At 44.3% G+C, this 17,962-nt stretch overlaps 1 protein-coding gene across 1 annotated transcript; it reads right to left on the reverse strand.

Annotated features, from left to right (window-relative positions):
- Nucleotides 1-5,756: 5,756 nt before the first annotated feature.
- Nucleotides 5,757-17,634, reverse strand: LOC133909058 (receptor-like protein kinase ANXUR1). Its single transcript, XM_062351336.1, has 9 exons — nucleotides 17,254-17,634; nucleotides 13,929-14,402; nucleotides 12,035-12,409; nucleotides 11,179-11,391; nucleotides 10,192-10,563; nucleotides 9,781-10,024; nucleotides 9,548-9,695; nucleotides 8,923-9,289; nucleotides 5,757-8,359 (listed from the first exon to the last, which is right to left on the reverse strand). Exons 1-9 carry the CDS (start codon nucleotides 17,291-17,293, stop codon nucleotides 5,757-5,759), a joined length of 4,836 nt encoding a protein of 1,611 aa, XP_062207320.1. The 5' UTR covers nucleotides 17,294-17,634.
- Nucleotides 17,635-17,962: the final 328 nt, after the last annotated feature.

Consider the following 17,962-nt stretch of genomic DNA (forward strand, 5'->3'; position numbering starts at 1 on the left):
ATCGTCAATTGGCGTCAAATCTAGCTCATTGATCTCATTGATAAGAATATTTAAATGTAAATACATGTCATTAGTATTTTTATAGGGTAGTTATTTGATGCCATTGAGCTTAGTTACTATCATATGATATTTTTCATTGTGTGCATCCTTTGTGCCTTTATGTATTTTAATGAGACTATTCTAAATGTCATATGCATTGGTAAGAGAATAAACACGATTAAGTATATCAACATTTAAAGGTAATAAAAGGGTACTCTTTGTCAATGCATCCAGTTGTCTTTCTTTGTTTGTGAGGTGATGGCTCATCCCTTCCTTGGTGACTCTCTAAACATCTAGACATTTAGCATGTAAATAAAAAATTATTAGAATTTTCTATCAGGAATAATTAGTATCATTAAAATATGAAGCGCTATGGGTATCCATCCTAACCCCGGACGTCACAACTCACTAGATGATGAAGTCTGACCAATCACAATAAGACTAAGGCTCAAATACCACTTGAATTGGTGAAACTTTGTGAAAGGTGTGAGACTCTAACACCAATTATAGAGCTAAATTTGAGCCTTAGCTTTGATACCAATTGTGCGGATCGGTGACATCCTACGAGAGGGGTGAATTATGACACTTATTATCTATTCGGCTCCAAAAACTACACAAGATAAATCTATATTAAATTTTATATAAATGTGATCTAGGTTTATCAAGAGTATCTACTCTACCGATTAAAAGAGCTTGCAACCTATCTAGGAAGATAAATTACAAGTATGTTAATGCGGAAACGTAAATAAGGTAGAGAGAGAAAGCTCGACATAAGGGATTTTTATCCTGTGGAATCGATGGCATAAATGTCACCCTTAGTCCACGTTGAAGCTCCACCAAAGATATGCTTTTGATCACCAAGACTCTTCTGGTCACGGATCTTAAGCCACCAAGTCACAAAGACAAGGTCTCAACCCGGATAAGCCACCAAACCACAAAGGTAAGGTCTCACTACTAGTCTCTCTTGTGGTCACTTATCGTCGTCTTCACTTTGGAGTTTGAGCCACCAACATAAAGGTCTCTGCGTCCCCATACAAGTGTCTTACCGCCGCTTCACACCAAGTCAGAGGGTCAACAAGCTTGAGCAACTCCGGCTCAAGGTGTCGATGAGTCACCAAGACTTCAAGATGTTGGTGTACCATCCGATACAAGGTAGGATCACTTCTTGATCCACTCTCTAGGTAGAAATCACCTAGCAATACTCTCTCTAGGCCTATAAGCACTAATCACTCATTAATCTTGTGCTGAATTAACTTGGATGATCACTTTAAGCACTTTGATGGCTTAGATGTCTTCTCAAGTGTCTCTGTATTTCTCTGGATTCCAGCACCTTCAAATGATCAAGTGGAGGGGTATTTATAGCCTCAAACCCACCAACTAGCTATTTTCCTAACGGCTTACAAAAGCTACTAACATTGGATGATTCGGTGAAAATAGTAGTACTAACACCAGATCATCCAGTGAGTACAACCTCAGAAACTAGCCGTTGGAACTCCACTCAAAGCCTTTTTGAACACCAAACTATCCAGTGTAACCTTCAAACTGTCACTAGACTATCCAGTGAGTTACCTTGAGCCAACCGAGCCACTTCATTCTTCTCTGCACAGAATACTTTGGTGTGATCCTGTGATCCTCTGATGTACACATATATATCACCAGACCATTCGGTGAGTTGATCTTCAGTCTTCAACATTTGAATCCTTCTTTGTAGGAAATGCTCCGGCGTAATACTCCGGTGAGTATATCTCCAATCACCGGACCTTCCGGTGGGTTGATCTTCAACTACCTTCTTCTGAAAATGCTCTGGTGTGTATCGCTTCATTGAGCATCGGATCATCTGGTGAGGCTATCCTCACCCTCTGTCATAAATGCTCCGATGTGTTCATCAGTCCATCACTGGACCTTTCACTACATGTAACTTCCTTGAACTCCACTGATAGAAATACTATGATGTGCACTCAGGCCTAACACCAGACTATCTGGTGAGGCTATCTGCCTCTAGACATAATGCTCTAGTGAGTGCAAACTCCTCTGCATCGGAACATCCGGTAAGACAAATCTTTCTATGAATTTTCTAATTCAATCAAACTTTATCCCAACTTCGATGGCTTCTTCATGTATCGCATCCATAAGACCTACTAAAGTATATACTTGACACACGTGTTAGTCCTAATGATTATATTGTCATTAATCACCATAATAACAATCATAGCCTAATAAAGTCATTTTCACTACAAACTATGTTACTATGGATACATGCTTGCATTGAACAACGTATTTACAGTTGTACCCATAAAGGAAAATCTTTTCCTTTTAATTTGTTATGAAACTTAGCCATTTGTTTAAAGCTAATGCTCAATTGAAGTGTTGTTTGAGAACTTTATTTGGCGTATTCAATCAAGAAATGCTACCAATTCCTGATTATCAATAATTTTATTAGTGTTGTCTTACTCCAGTTTTCCTCTAATGGATATTCCCTATCTTTGAATGTACTATTTATATGTTTGTTTATGTGTATAGCATAAATAAGTACTTCAGTAAATCAATCACTGGTGCTTCCACACTGCGCATCTGAACCACGCAATAGAAACAACACAAATTTATAAAAAAAAAATATCACTCATAATATGGGACAAAGCGATTATGACAAATATACAATGCTTGAGCCATTAGATTGATCATTCAAAGATATAATAAATGAGAAAAATCCATACGCTAAAATGGTTCCATTTGAAGGTAACCTTATTGTCTAAGGAGGCAACATTCGACAAATATTTCATGTTATAGAAACCGATACAAAATCACAAATAATAGCGCAACTATTATAAAATCGCCCTTGTAGAACTACGTTCAGATTATAAAATTGACAAAAAAAAAATGAGATTGAAGAGTAAGACAAATAATGCTATTGAATATCAGGAATTACAAGAGTTCAGTAAATGAAAGACCCAATGCATGGACTTTATACCTCAAGGTCCGACTAATATCAACAGAGTACGGTAACTATAGGGCACCCGGCGTGGCCACGGGCCATCAGGCACGGCAGTGCCACACCGAACTTCTAGTTGTAACAGACAAAAGCGCACTTATGATTTTACGCTTCTCTTATTTACAAGGCATTTTACATTTTCACACGGCAATGATTTTCAACCAAACAATAAATTTTATCCGTGCTTACTCAGGTAAAAACCATCTGCTTGTCAGGCTTCCTTGAGGCACTATTTTTTATCAGGCACGGACTCACGATAGCAACCAAACAGCCCCTATATGGGCTTAACTTAATACATATAATGTATATTACAATCACACTCATAATTCTTATTCCTGCTTTGTGATACCCATGGTTCTCAAATTCTAACATAGCCAACACTCATTGACAGCCAATCAACTCCCAACTCTATTGCCGAGGAAGTAATAATTATATATATTTAATAGAAATATGGTATATCCTAGAATAGGTATCCACCATACATATGTCATTAACCTGATACAATAGGTTTCACAATCGTCATGAAGTAAATAAGGCATATACCGATATTACAGGTAGTTCACCGTATTTTACATGGAAATCATTCTTGATTTAGGAAAAAGTCTTCTAGATATTCAAAAGTAATACAATATGATAAGGTTACAGTAGTAAACCTCGAGTATGGTGCGTTACATTGACTAGATTGTATAAGGAGGAGAGGCGTATTTGAAGTTGGACAAGGGTATTCCAAGCGAAAAGCTAGACACACAAACAAAGCAAGCCTAGTTAAGATAGGATCAGAGACAATCTATTGAGATCCACATAGCGTTATACCACAATTAAATTCATCCAACAAGGATTTTAGGATTTAGAATAAAAAAATCACTGAGATCCTTAGATTAGATCTAAATACATCCTCATTGAGATTTCCTGATATTAATCAAGACAAAATATGATGTGAGGCTATTATCCTAAGGGATGCCTGAACATATATAAAATCTCGTGTCTTTCTCGCACAGTTGATGATCAGGTATCCCTACTTTAAATAAGTATTTGCATAATTAACTTTACTAATCATCGGCACCTATCAACACCCACATTATTAATTCCTCTAGGTTATTATTGAACGCAAGAGCAAAATTAGGGGGGGGGGGGGGGGAATGAGGTTCAAATGTTAGGAGAAAATTGATGCCTGTTCTAACTGCAAACGAATCCGCAACAAACTGGATGGATTGGAGTGTCCATCCCAGTAAGAAAGATTTGGATTGTAGAACAAAATTGTCTCTTTGAATGATCCATTCAAGAAAGAAAAGGTTTTTCTTACCAACATGAGAATAAAATAATCTGAGTCCGGGTGAATCTCCGCTCCACGCCAGTCCAATAGAGGGGAGGAGAAGGATGGCTACAAGGCGAAAGAGTCCTAGATGCTCGCACCCTTGGAGCAGAGGGTCCGATGAAGCAAATGGGACAAGGAACCGAGAGGAGGTAGGCAGGAGGCGGCGCTTGGTGGTGGCATCGCCTCGTCTCGCCATCGTGAGGGGAAGGGGGGGATAGATTATCTAGGGTTGCAACGGCAAAGGCTGTTTTTTTTTTTTTAACACTTTCGGGGACAATGGGAATTTTGTGTATTTATGCGAAAATTGAAATGTTATATGTCCCAAACACAACAATTGTGTTGTTTTTACACGTAATAGTATTGGATGACCTTGTTTTGCATTTTTCTTTTTTGGATAAGGCTAGATCTTATGCGTAAAGAACAACAGATCTGGAGATATATTTAAAGGATTGGAGCTAATAAATCACCTGGAGTTTCGTTAGAAGCAAGTCCTTTTTTTCACAATTTATTAGATCTCACCCCGCTTCAATAGATCTGACCATAAGGTAAAGCCCTCTAAATTACCAAGTATGTGTTTGGGTTAAAGTCTTAAAGAGAATGTATAGGCAACAAACAAGGTGGTTAGAGATGGATGTAGAACACCAATAGATATCTATGGTTATTTGTGGATCCATACTTAGTATAATTTAATTAACTAACTAGTTATTTTGATCTTGATCTAATCAAAATAACTAATTAATTAAATTAAACTAAAATGGAAGCACCAACCGCTCCAGTGCTCCAAGGTGGTGCACCACAGGGGAAGGAAGAAGGCCGCGGGAAAGCAACCTTCGGTTCGGACGATGTTAGATAGAATCGAGTATTTGTCAGCCCAAATCCAAACCCATTTTTTCCCTCGGTCAAGCGTTATATATGAAATATAAGACTGTTTTGGATACGGGCACCGGGATGTAAAATGCGCATGCCAATGCATTTTTCTCTCCGGGTATTTTCGCCCCGTTTGTAACAGCACGTTATGGCGTGGTGGAACTTGGTAGTTCCGACTGTGGCGTGCACAAACTGTGAGTAATGGAGCATGCCGATTGTCACTAACTTGTTTGCATAAACACTGGTACAATGTTAATGACCAGCTATCTCTAGGTTCAAACTCTTCGAGTCCATGACTGCGTGCATGAATCGGAATTGTAAACCGCGTGTAGCACACAATAACAAATTCACTCTGAATCTGAAATGAATAGACCAAATACCAAAATTTAGCATTACCAACAGGTCTTCACAGCATGGAGTAGATCAGATGTGATGTTGCTAACTGAGTACTCCTACTAAACTGGATCGATGTTCCGGGAGAGTAGCTCTACAGCATGGCTCGAGAAACACTAGCTCGCCGACCGGAACCTGGAGGCGCGCCGCGTGTCACCGGCCGGCCGGGCGCACGAGCTGCGAGAACGCCGCGCTGTTGGCCACCTCGTCGTCGGTCTCCTCCACGATGACGCACGTCTCGTGCGCCCTGGACGACGTCCCCAGCGTCGTGACGCTGGCCGTGCTCCCGATGCTGTTGCTCGGCTCGAGCACGGGGCGCCCGGTGCCGCTGCCGCTGCCGCCGTCCTTGGCCACGGGCGGGCGACCGCTGCCGCCCTCGAACGTGTCCTGCTGATGCAGCGCGAACTCGAGGTTCCACAGTACATCCCCCATGGACGGCCGGTCAATGCCCTGCTCGGCTATGCACTTCTCGGCCGTGTCGGCGAACTTCGTGAGGCACTCCGGCGCGATCTGGTCCTTGATCGCCGGGTCGACGACGTCCGGCAGGGTGCCGTTCCGCTGGCAGCTGAGTGCGTAGTCGGCGAGGCTGGCCTTCTCCCGCGGCAGCGCCGTGTCGAGCGCCGGCCGCGCGAAGAGCACCTCGAAGAGCACAACGCCGAAGGAGTATACGTCGGACTTGTCGGTCAGCTGCTGCCGCCGGAAGTACTCCGGGTCAAGGTAGCCGAAGCTGCCCTTGACCATAGTGCTGACGTGCGTCTGGTTCACCGTCGTCGGCCCTGACTTCGAAAGGCCGAAGTCGGAGACCTTGGCAACCCAGTTCTCGTCAACGAGGATGTTGGTGGTCTTGACGTCGCGGTGGATGATGGTGTACTTGGCGCCGGTGTGCAGGTAGTGCAAGCCCCGCGCGGCGCCGATACAGATCTCGAGGCGGTGCCGCCACGACAGCGGCGGCTTGCCGCCCATGTAGAGGTGCTCCCGCAGCGTGCCGTGCTCCATGTAGTCGTACACGAGGATCATCTCGCCAGCTTCCTCGCAGAAGCCGATGAGGGAGACGAGGTGCCGGTGCCGCAGCTTGGACAGCATCTCCACCTCCGTCTGGAACTCGTGCACGCCTTGCTCCGACGACGGGTTCGACCGCTTGATGGCCACCTTGGTGTCGCCGTCCACGACGCCCCGGTAAACCTTCCCGAACCCGCCTAAGCCGATCACCAGCGACTCGCTGAAGTTCTTGGTCGCCGCCTTGATTTCGGCGAAAGAGAAGTGACGGCACATGCCCGCCAGGTTCGGCGCGAGGTGGCCCGACGACTTGCCGCTGGTGTGGGAGTGGTACAGCGGCAGCCACCCGGAGGTGTGCGACCCGCCGCCGCTGGCGAACTCCCTGTTCTTCTTGTCGTGGTACACCACCACGCAGATGGCGGCGACGATCCCGACCGCGACCGCGCCGCCCGCCGTGCCGCCCATCACCGTCGCCATGTTGGGGTGCTTATCGGTCTTGGACAGACTATCGTCGCCCGCACCTAGCTCCGCCCTGGCGAGCATCTTGGACGGGTCGGGGTTCGGCCCAGCCAGGCTGCCGGCGCTGTTGTTGAGCTTGAAGACCTCGAGGCCGTTGAGGATGGCGTCGTAGAACTGCGGCCGGAGCGCCACGGACGGGTGCAGGGCCACCCACATGGCCTCGTCCCCGGGCTCGTCGGCCACGTGCACCGCGAAGTCCTTGTACATCGGCACGCCCCGCTCCGACGTCATTTTGATCACGTCGGCGTCGGACTGCGCCGTCTTGTTGTTGACGTAGATGTCGAAGGCCCGCTGGTTCGGCCGGTTGAGCAGCAGCTCGCAGAAGTGGAGACGTACAACGTAGGTGAAGTTGCCGTCCACCGCCATGGTCCAGGTGAGGTTGTAGTTCTGGGTCACGCGCGGGTCGGAGCCCATGGAGCGGGTGCCCAGGTACACCTCCACCGGCGCGGCGTACTCGGCGATGTCGCTCGGGTAATTGATGTGGAAATGCGGCCCAGCCTTGTAGGTGACCCCCTGTATCGCACCGAACACGTACGGCGTGTCGTCGTACCACGCCCGGGTCAGGCCGGAGTCATTGGACGGCGGGATGTACGGCCCGCCGGCGTTGAGCCGGTACATGGTCTGGAGGGCAGAACCGGCAATGTCCACGGTCTGGTCCGCGAAGCCGACCATCGTGGCCGGGTCGGCAAAGATGTCGGGCATCGAGATCACCTCGATGCCGTTGACGTAGGCGTAGGTCTCGTTGCCCACCGGTGTCGGCGTGAAGGTGACAGTGAGGAAACCCGCCGGCGTCGGCGGGAGGGAGAATTCCCTGACGATGTACGCCTGGGTGAGTGCCTTGGCGGTGGTGTACACGCTGAAGTTGCGGAGGAGCGTGAGGCCGGTGGACGTGGACACGGAGAAATGGAAGTTATCCGGCGTGATCCCGTTGTAGGAGGCCGGGTAGAAGTGGAGGCGCAGCCAGTGCCGGTCCCGCGGGTTCACCGTGAAGTTGTACACCGCCTCCATGGTGAACACCCGCGCCATCATGTACGGGATGGTCGACGGCAGCGCCGTGTCCATCTCGTCGGCCGCCGTCATCAACGACGACTTGCCGGAGTCGGTCAGACACGTGTTTTCATTCGTGTCTGCCACCCACCTCCGGCCGTCCGCGTCCAGGCCGTCCGTCGTCGACCCACAGTTCAGCAAGACCCTGTCGTATGGGGCGTACACCTTGGCCTCTGCAATGGCCGCAACACCGGCTACGAGAAGCACCAGCAATTTGCGGCGAGCTGTGTCAGCCATGCGCAGCCAGAGAGAGAGAGAGAGAGAGAGAGAGAGAGAGAGGCAGTCGGGGCAATGGGGATGGGACGAGAGACTGCCAACTAGGACATGGCGATTGGTGAAAGTGAAGGGAGAAGAGCGGAGCAGAAGAGAGGGAGAGAGTGACCGCGGGAGAAGGGGGTTAAAGCCACGCGTATGGCAGGAGGCCTGGGAGGAAATTCCGGGAACGAAAGCAATCCAAGACGTAGCTGCATGCAGCTGAGAAATCCTAGAAACATGTCCAGCCACATACACCGAAATTCTGTCTACATGTGTCAGGAGCTATGGACCACAAAAAGTAAGGAACAAAATCATTTCTTTCATACAAAGCCATTGAACATCCTTGTAACATTCTATTTTTTTGAAGGTGGTGTATAAAAATGGAATTTACAAGTACCTCCTCCCAACGACTGGTCAGGCCAATTGCACCACCAGCCTTTGAGTGGGTGATTACAGGCTCTACCGAAAACAGCTCGACAACCACCCCGCATCAGTCATCGACCTTCATGGAGATCTTCAGAGAAGATCGCAGTTCTTGGAATGTTTTCAGTCTCAAAGGGGCTGAGGCCTGAGAAGGGTCCGGAAGAGAAAATGGATGAAGTGCCATCAGATTCATAGGTGGTCGATGACTGCCGGATATTGGGGCGGGCACGTGGTGTTGGCAAAGATTCCTGGAACTCCACAGAACGTTGCACCATCTTCAGTGACTGCACCACCTCGCCCATTGTTGGCCTCTGGTTTGCCTCTGGTGAAACACAGGCTGCTGCGATTGTGCACACTCGCACAAAATCATCTTTCGGGTACTGGCCACCAAGCCTGGGATCAGCTAGTTCTTCTAATCTATCTTTATCTCGAAGAATCGGTCGTGCCTGCAGTCGATTGAGCAAAAAATATCTTCAGACAGGGGTGACATCAGTCTTTATGCACTATGCAGTAGAAAAAAAAAATCACAGACACAAACACATTGAGATTTAAGTTCCTCTTGTTGCCTGCCTACACATATCTACAACCACCTATCTGTGCACACTCAATTGACCGTCTGTCTAATAGTTATAATGCTAAAGAGACTCTCATTCAACCATAACGTGCAAGAACTGAATACAGTAAATAACAGAAAGAAGTATTACCCATGTCACTAGGTTTTCCTGCCCAGATGGCTGCGACATATCCACAGGCCTCCTCCCAGTAAGTAGTTCAAGTAGGACAACTCCATAGCTATATACATCACTTTTTACAAGCAAGTGTCCTGTCATCGCATACTCTGGTGCTACATACCTGGGAAAAAAACACCAGATGTATGAAGCAAAAGCAGAACAGAAATAATTGGGGTGTAGCGCAGGTAAAAGACCATTCAAATTACCCGAAAGTTCCCATAACACGAGTCGAAAGATAATTTGCCCGACCTTCTGGCGCCTGTTTGGCCAAACCAAAATCAGACACTTTAGCATGAAAATCATTCTCAAGCAATATATTAGAAGCTTTGAAATCCCTGTGGATTACACAGGGCTGTGAATCCTCATGAAGGTATGCTAAACCCCTGGCAGCATCAAGTGCTATCCTCATTCTGGTGTCCCAATCCAAGGGGCAGGTAGCACCCAATGCACCTGATAAAATGGAGTAAATGGTCAGGATCATGTTTACTACATATGGAAACTGCAAGCTTAGAGCTAATCAAAATGAACCACTTGAACTAATAGGTTCAGGTGCAACTAAAATGAGGCCTATGCAGTGAGGGTTCAGGAAGAAAAAGAAGTTAGACAATTGGTCGTACCGTGAAGCCAAGCCTCTAGGCTTCCATTGGGAACAAGCTCATAACAAAGAAGGTTCTGTGATGACTCGCGGTTGCTATAGTAACCAATGAGTTTCACAAGATTTCGGTGGTGCAACCTGCTCAGCATTTCCACTTCAACTAAATACTCCTTATCTCCTTGATGCCCTCCACTTGTGAGCTTCTTTATAGCAACAGCAGTGCCATCACTTAGTACCCCCTTGAAGACACGGCCAAAACCACCTTCTCCAAGCACACATGAAAGCTCGAAGTTATTTGTTGCCTCTTTCAGTTCTTCATATGAAAGGAACTTTGTGCTTGTGGGTCGAGGAAGCGACTCCACTGCAGACAGTGCATCTGGTGTCCTTTGTTTGGCTGCAAAGACAATTCAATGAGGTTAATTGTGTCTAATAGTGTTTCTAATGAAATCAATAGTAAACCCAAAAAACTTGATCTTCATTTTGAGTCAACTATGAACAGATTATTGCAAACTGCAGATATGAGTTATAACATGTGCCTCCACTCTCATGCCATTGCTTTACAATCTCTGAAGGACTACAGTCAGAAATGCACTATGATCTTTCAGAGGTTGCAACATGTGGCAGATGCATTTATCTTAACATGACAAGCATACGAATGCTATAGTGCAAATATATAGTCACAGTTTACTCATGCTAACAACAAAGTATAGTCACAGTTTACAAAAGTGTGCAAAGTATAGTCACCTCATGCTATATGTTTAGGCAAATGCTATGCAGTGCTTCCACTGCTGTGATCCAAAAGGTTCTGATTTAATGAAATAGTAGTAACAGTTTATAATAGCTATCTAGTCAAGAACTGTCGCAGATATATGCATATTTTGCAACTTTTTTGCATTAGCATAGTTTACAAAATTGACAGATCATCTAATCGCCATCATGCCAAAAAAGCATCACAAAAGTATAAATTAGTTCAGAGGATACAGCACAGAATAGATAGCATGATACATACGTGTTTCAACAGGAGGCACCTTCTTTTTCCCTTTCCTAAATGTGCAGAAGAAAATTGTTAAAACAATCAGCAAGACACCAATCAGAGCACCAACGCATATGATAATGACAGTAATCAGGCTCGGACGTCTATCGTTGCTGGGATCACCACTCGGCCTCGGTAAGGTAGACGCTGTTGATGGAGAGGCCTTAGGTGATATCGTGACTGCTGGAGCTGACAATGATACATACAACAGTGTGAGGAACAGTAGAATTGTTAGGAACAAAGGTCAGGTAAAAATCCACACATTTAAAAGAAAGGTCATTTATATAATACATAACTTTTGCACAAGACTGGCTATTACTTTAAAAAATTTAGCATGAGGCATAAGACATACATATAGGCAAATTGGATCAATATAAATGATTAAGATGCAACGTACATGTGTGGGAGCAATCTATGGTTATAAGCAGGGGAATGGCCAATCAGCAACATAACAAACATTTAAAAAGAAAGAAGAGAGAAATGGAAGTTGCTGTTCCCTGCAGTTCTGCAATATTTACCATTTCTAACTAATTGTATTGAAAAAGTTGGGTATTGAAATTTTCTAGCACAAGGGATGAGTATGATGCCTACTGCCTAACAACAGCTCTTGTTTTTTTTTTAAGATTATTGTACTTATTTGATGCATTAACTAAAGCAAGTCCACTTTTTCATAACATGTTGGTGGTTCATACAAACTATACAACTTGTAGTATCACGCACAACCAAAATTCTTCAATCTCACATTAAGTAAACAATAAGAATGAAAATGGAATAGTACAAAAACTGTCATCATTGAAACAAAATGACCTAATTCAAGATCGAAATCCATTACCAGGTGATGGGACCAATGGCCTAAACCACATTAAATTAAGAAGATTATAGTCCCCAACCAGCGCAGGATTGATCCGAACTGTGTGCAAACTTAGTGAATAATTCATTGTGGCAACTTGATCAGCTGAGAAGCTAATTCCAGTATGGGGCGCTATATCCATAGTGATATTTAGTCCAGAGGCTCCAACAACATAGAAATTTACAATCACAAACTGATTAACATGTAGGTAGAGCTGAGAAGCAAGTTCATCGAGAAATTCATTGCTCCAATTTGAAGTCAAGGAAACATTGCGAAGGAAGAGCTCAACCTTCACTGGATAAACACAATGACAGTCCCTGGTCCCTCGTTTTTGTACCATGTTTGGTGCACAACAGCCTAGTAAACAGAGGCGAATTACAATATGGTTAACATCATATCTTGAGCGTGTCAGTATTGCAAATAAAACATAAATATTATTGGAGTCAGTGGCATCTGCCACATGAAGATTTGAAGTATGTAGGCCAGAACTTTTACCGGAACAAGAAAAACATAAATGAAAACAAAGAAGAAAATACGAAAGAAAAGCATCCATTGTCTAAGAGTTCAAATGATACATAAAGAACAGGACAACAAGTTGTATCAGGTTAAAGCTCACCAAACTACCTTGGAGAGCTAGAAGCAACTAAAATAAGAAGTTAAGCTATTCATTTCATGCAACGCGTATGACACAATGTAGATGAAAAATGAGTTTAGCCTGAACTCCCCCAATGTAGAATTAACCATATTCTATAAGCAAATTACAATGGAAAACCAATCATGTTGCATGGATCAAAATGTCATACTAGACCAAAAAAAAAACATCAATATTTGTTGCATACACAATTTGCATGAAACAGTCGTTATATCCTTTTTTTTACTTATTCTTAACAGGAGGAGAAGAAAAGACTGCAGTTTATGAAGTTGCATTTTGAAGAACATAGCTTAATGTGAACAGAAAATAGGGCTTGCAAATGGAAAGGGTGAGGAGAGCTTTAATGATCATCCCCCACTATTAGCAGCAATGAAAACCACAATTTATGAATGTAAGTTTACTTAGTCTTTACGTGTGAAGCATTGCCCACAAATTGCCTTACACCCCTATGCGAAGTTATGTTTGCTGCCTGACAACCTGCAGTGTACTGGTGCACAAGCTCATCTATAAGGAACATGTTGGCACCAATACTCACAGTGTTGGATGTGCCACAGCTTCTGAGAATTTCAGAATGCTTGAGTATTAGAGATGCATCACAGACCTAAGGTCCTTGCTTCCTACTTTCCTAGAATAAGTGGTTCCTGTATAATCCTGTGAGTGAATGCTATGTTTCAGACGAGCTAATGTTTCTCATAAATTTTAAGTATACAAAACAATCTTATGTTCACATGATTGATTAGTAAACAAAATAACTGCATGTTTTACTCAAATTAAGTCTTCCCTCCCTGTGCAATTTAAAAACTTAAAAAAATCTCGTACTGGGAGATGTCCCCAGTGGAAAAGAGTGAAGGGCAGCAGGACTGTCGTGCGGAATCAATGTCACGGCCAGGAAGGTGGGAACCCTTGATTTGAAAACAAGCCTAGGCGACGAAAGTTTAAAAAACTCACTGGTCAACACTTCAAATGATGCACTATACATTAAGCTTGAATTAGCAAAATTAACTTCTATGCTACATAAAATAACATGTAGTAACTGGTGCTTTCGATCAGCCATGCAATGCTAACGTGAGAAGACAAAACAAATTGGACAAGGTTACAAAAAAGCACTTTGCAAATCTTCTTGAATAACCAAATGACAAACCTTCAATTGGATCATGTAATTCAAAGTCATGCTTAAAATCATTTAGGATTAGATTATTCCAAGGCTATGGCAACTAAACTTACCATTGTGAGGAGATACTGGAGGTTGCACTAATCCAGAAGGAGCTGCACTAGAATTTGAAGTTGCATCTGGAGGGTCAGCATTTACATGCATAGGAACAGATGCTGCTGAGCGTCTGTTATGCTCCACCGAGGGATGTGATAGATCTGAGGAATAAAAGGTCAGATCTGAAGCACTAGGTATGGAACTATAGCTTGGCGCTGAAATAGTAGGGTCCGCAGATAGGGCAACTGTTGATGAATATAGCTTCTTTTGTATTTGCTGGCCCACAGGTTGCACTGAAATACTTATGACGACTTTAGCTCGGGATGCCATGGAATGAACCGGTCTCCAACCTTGTGATGGAGACATAGCAGGAGCCACCACTTTTAAAGCTGATGTTTGAACAATCAAATTGATCCCAGTGAGAAAATCCAGAGTCAATACAACAACCAACAAATTGAAAGCAAGATTTTTCCAAGGATCTTTGAGAAGTCCTGCAAACAAACAGTAAATCAACCAGTCAGCATCTTATTTAAGAAAAGGGTATGCACATTGCATGGGAATCGGTGCAACTTATGGATACATGTACTCAAGAAATCTACAGAATTAGTGTGCGCAGCACATGCCACATGACCCATGGCTCCTTAGAAACAACAGACAAATGGTAAAAGGAGATCACCTTCCAAGGTGGTCACATCCAAACATTATTCTAGCATTCACACATGCCCTCAAAAGATGAAAATGTAGATAGAGATAGAAAATGTTAAGGGCGAAGTAGATATAGAAAGTCCATGTACACGTAAAGATAGATTTACAGGCCATCTAAATGACTAAATATTTCCATCCCGCTGTCACAACCATTAATAACTAGAAAGAACCAAACTTTGGCATCTGACATTATCACTCCTTTGAATTTATGTCTGACAAAAGTCCAACAGACCAGATCGTCTAATATTATCGATATTATGTATTATTAATGAACAGTAGATGACCAATCAATTATTATTGACTTTATCAACTTAAAACAGGGTAGGTATACTATTTGTATGATTCATTTAGGTGAGAAGCAAAAGGGTTAGGAACTGAGTCTAGCTCAGTTGGTTGAGGGTGTGGATGTACGCCTAGACCACCTAGGTTCGAGTCCTCTTCGAGTGAGTTTGGGTGCCTATTTGTTCTTAATAAAAAGCCGCCAATTCCTCCTAGGTTGGTCTAGTTTTTGAGAAGCAAAAGGGTTATTTCTAGGGATGCAAGTTTCACTTTTTTGGGTCATTGGGTCGACCCAGAACTTACTCAATTGAACTAAAGATGCCATTGTGACCTAATTACTATGTGGAGAGACATGAACTAAAGTAGTAACCCAAACTACTCATTGGATATCCACTTGCATCCCTAGTTATTTCACCTCATTCAGGTTTGTCTACTATCTGCATCCAATTAAACAGTGTATTTGCATAAAATATATAAGCCATAAAACCAAATATTAGGAGCATGACACTGCCTATTATCTGCTCCAGTATCCATTGTATTCTTATGCTGTTATGCACAAACCGCTCAATATCTGCCTTATTTTACAAGCCAGCTGGCAGCCTAGTGGGAAAGATTACTACTCTAAGGTGTTATATTTTTATAGAAGGTCACAAGAAATGGTGATGTTATATGTTCCTACTGACTTATGTTGATATTCATTACTACAGATAAGCATCATCTGATTATTATGGAAGTTTAAATATGTTTCAACTGGCAATAATTAGTCCTAGAAAGATATGCCACATTTTCCAATGAAAAAAACAAAGAGCTTTGTTCCGCATCATGATACAGGACTACAGGTAAAGCCATGAGACACACTAAAACTTTTAGTACACTCTCCCAACATAGGTTTCTTGTTTGAACTCTAAACGAGTAGCACATGCACCCTAAGAATGTTGCGCACATACTAAAACTCAGGTTATCAGGTCGGTAAGTCAAGTCAGAAATACACCTACTGGACGAAGTTGATGACTAGTCAAAGCAGCACTTACACATAGTTTCTAATTCTGCTGCTACCAGTGCACTCAAGTGTGGCTGCACCAGGCAACTACTACCAGCTCAGTACAAATAAACAGCACAGCTAGCCCATTGGGGTGGGGCATCAGAGGGTAAGGGAAAAGCACGAGAGCTTTCGAGTCATGCAGCCACCGCTATTCAAAGAAGGGGGCAAAAGAAAGAAGGGATTAGGTGACAGCGACGATGGTTGGCAACAATGCGACCAGGACAGAGGATAGCGACAAAGGCAGCAGGAGAGGTGGGAACTGGCAAAGGGTGTGGAGGGAGGAGCAGACGCTAGTGACAGGGCTTGCAGCAGGGACTTTGGCAGTAATAGTGGTGCCTAGGGGCTAAGGTTTGTACTCTTTGTGATCCCTCCCTATCGACTCGATCTGGTATCGATCCCTCTATCCAGTTGAGTTGGGCCCAATAGCCATAGGGGCCAAGTCGAGTGCCCAGCCTAGCCAATCCAAGACTAGTGGAACAGCATCAGCAATCAGGAAATCAAGTCACCGACTTTACCCAGTAAGTTGACTCAGTGGCTGCAGTTGGTGTTGGTGATTTGACTAGTCGATGACTTAATCACAATGCTAAAGGTTCTTAGGACACTCCCCCAAGAAAGGTAGATGGGCAAGTGACACATGTTATGTTCTTCACATAAATAGGATGGTTGTGATGTATACAGTTGATGCAAGAATGTGCATCACTCTAGAAACAATGAAGTCAGGAATGGCCCTTTCCAGGAAATGATTTTCCGTTAACATTTCTCTAATCGAGGTTAAAATTCATAGCCTATTACTCAAATCTAGATCAAGCAAAATAAAGCTAGAAGCGTAGAACATGTATAGACTATGGCTGTTTTTTATACCTCAAAATAATGAAACAGAGCTCTGTAACAACACCAAACTACCTCAATCCAAAATCCTTAAATTGGCAAATGTTCTATCCAATGCACGGGTTCATGGTCTGTGAATCCGTGATGCTCTAAGCCCTGCATTCTGATATAAGACTCCATATATGCTGCAAAGCGAGCCAACTAAGAACGCTGCACTTCCACGACCTCAAACCCTCTCAGGCGAACTCCCAATTGCGCGACCAAAGGAGAGCTACGGTGAGATCCTAAACAACCGCCGCCGCAATTACTGTGATCGCCACCACACGCGTCCTCCCACACAGGCCAGACCCCACGCTCACCTCACCAGACGGCAGAGACTCGCCATTTATCCACCGCTAAAACCTCAAATCGCTCTACTCGAGTCGACCCGCCGCACCACCTGGCATCAATCACGGTGACCACGGCTCAGATCAGGGGGGGACACTCACCTCGACCGGGGCGGCGGCTCGCGCGCCCGAAGTGCGCCATCACCCCCGACGCCGCGGCCCCCGAGCCGGCGGCGGCCGTCCGGCGCTGCTATTGGCACCGGGGCGCCCGTCGCGGGAGCGCCGGCGAGGCGGGGCCCATGGGGCGGCGGGGAGGGGGGTAGGGTTTGGGGACGACGAGAACCGCAGGTGGAAATGGATTCCCTTTTCCTCTTCGCTCTTCCTCTTCCTCTTCCTCTCCTCTCTCTCCCCCCTTCCGAGACCTCGGCAGCCGCGGTGGCTTGCTTTTAGCGCCTGCGCCGGTGCGCCCCACTCGCTGCTGCTTTTCCCTCCTGCAGCCTTTCCTCACAATTGCAGCGTTGGGACTTGGGAGTCTGCTGAAGGTTGTACAGTACAGTTTACTAGAAGCTGGCTCGCATGTTTTTATTTTGCTGTATAAAGTAAAAAAAAAGATTAAAAAATTAGGTTTACAAATTTTGTACATTTCAATATTTATTTATGGAATTATTAATGTTAAACATATTCCATTAATTATAGAGAAAACAATAGTACTTTTATGCATGCACATAGTTTTAACATATAGGTGGAAGTAATACTAACATAAAATTTTTCTTTGCATTTTAGATTTTTTTCAACCGATTTATTAATGTAACTAATATTTATTTCGACATTTTTCTAGAATGTCCGAAAAAGAAAATTACATATATATGTA

Source organism: Phragmites australis, chromosome 1 (assembly GCF_958298935.1).
Source record: "Phragmites australis chromosome 1, lpPhrAust1.1, whole genome shotgun sequence".
Lineage (NCBI taxonomy): Eukaryota > Viridiplantae > Streptophyta > Magnoliopsida > Poales > Poaceae > Phragmites > Phragmites australis.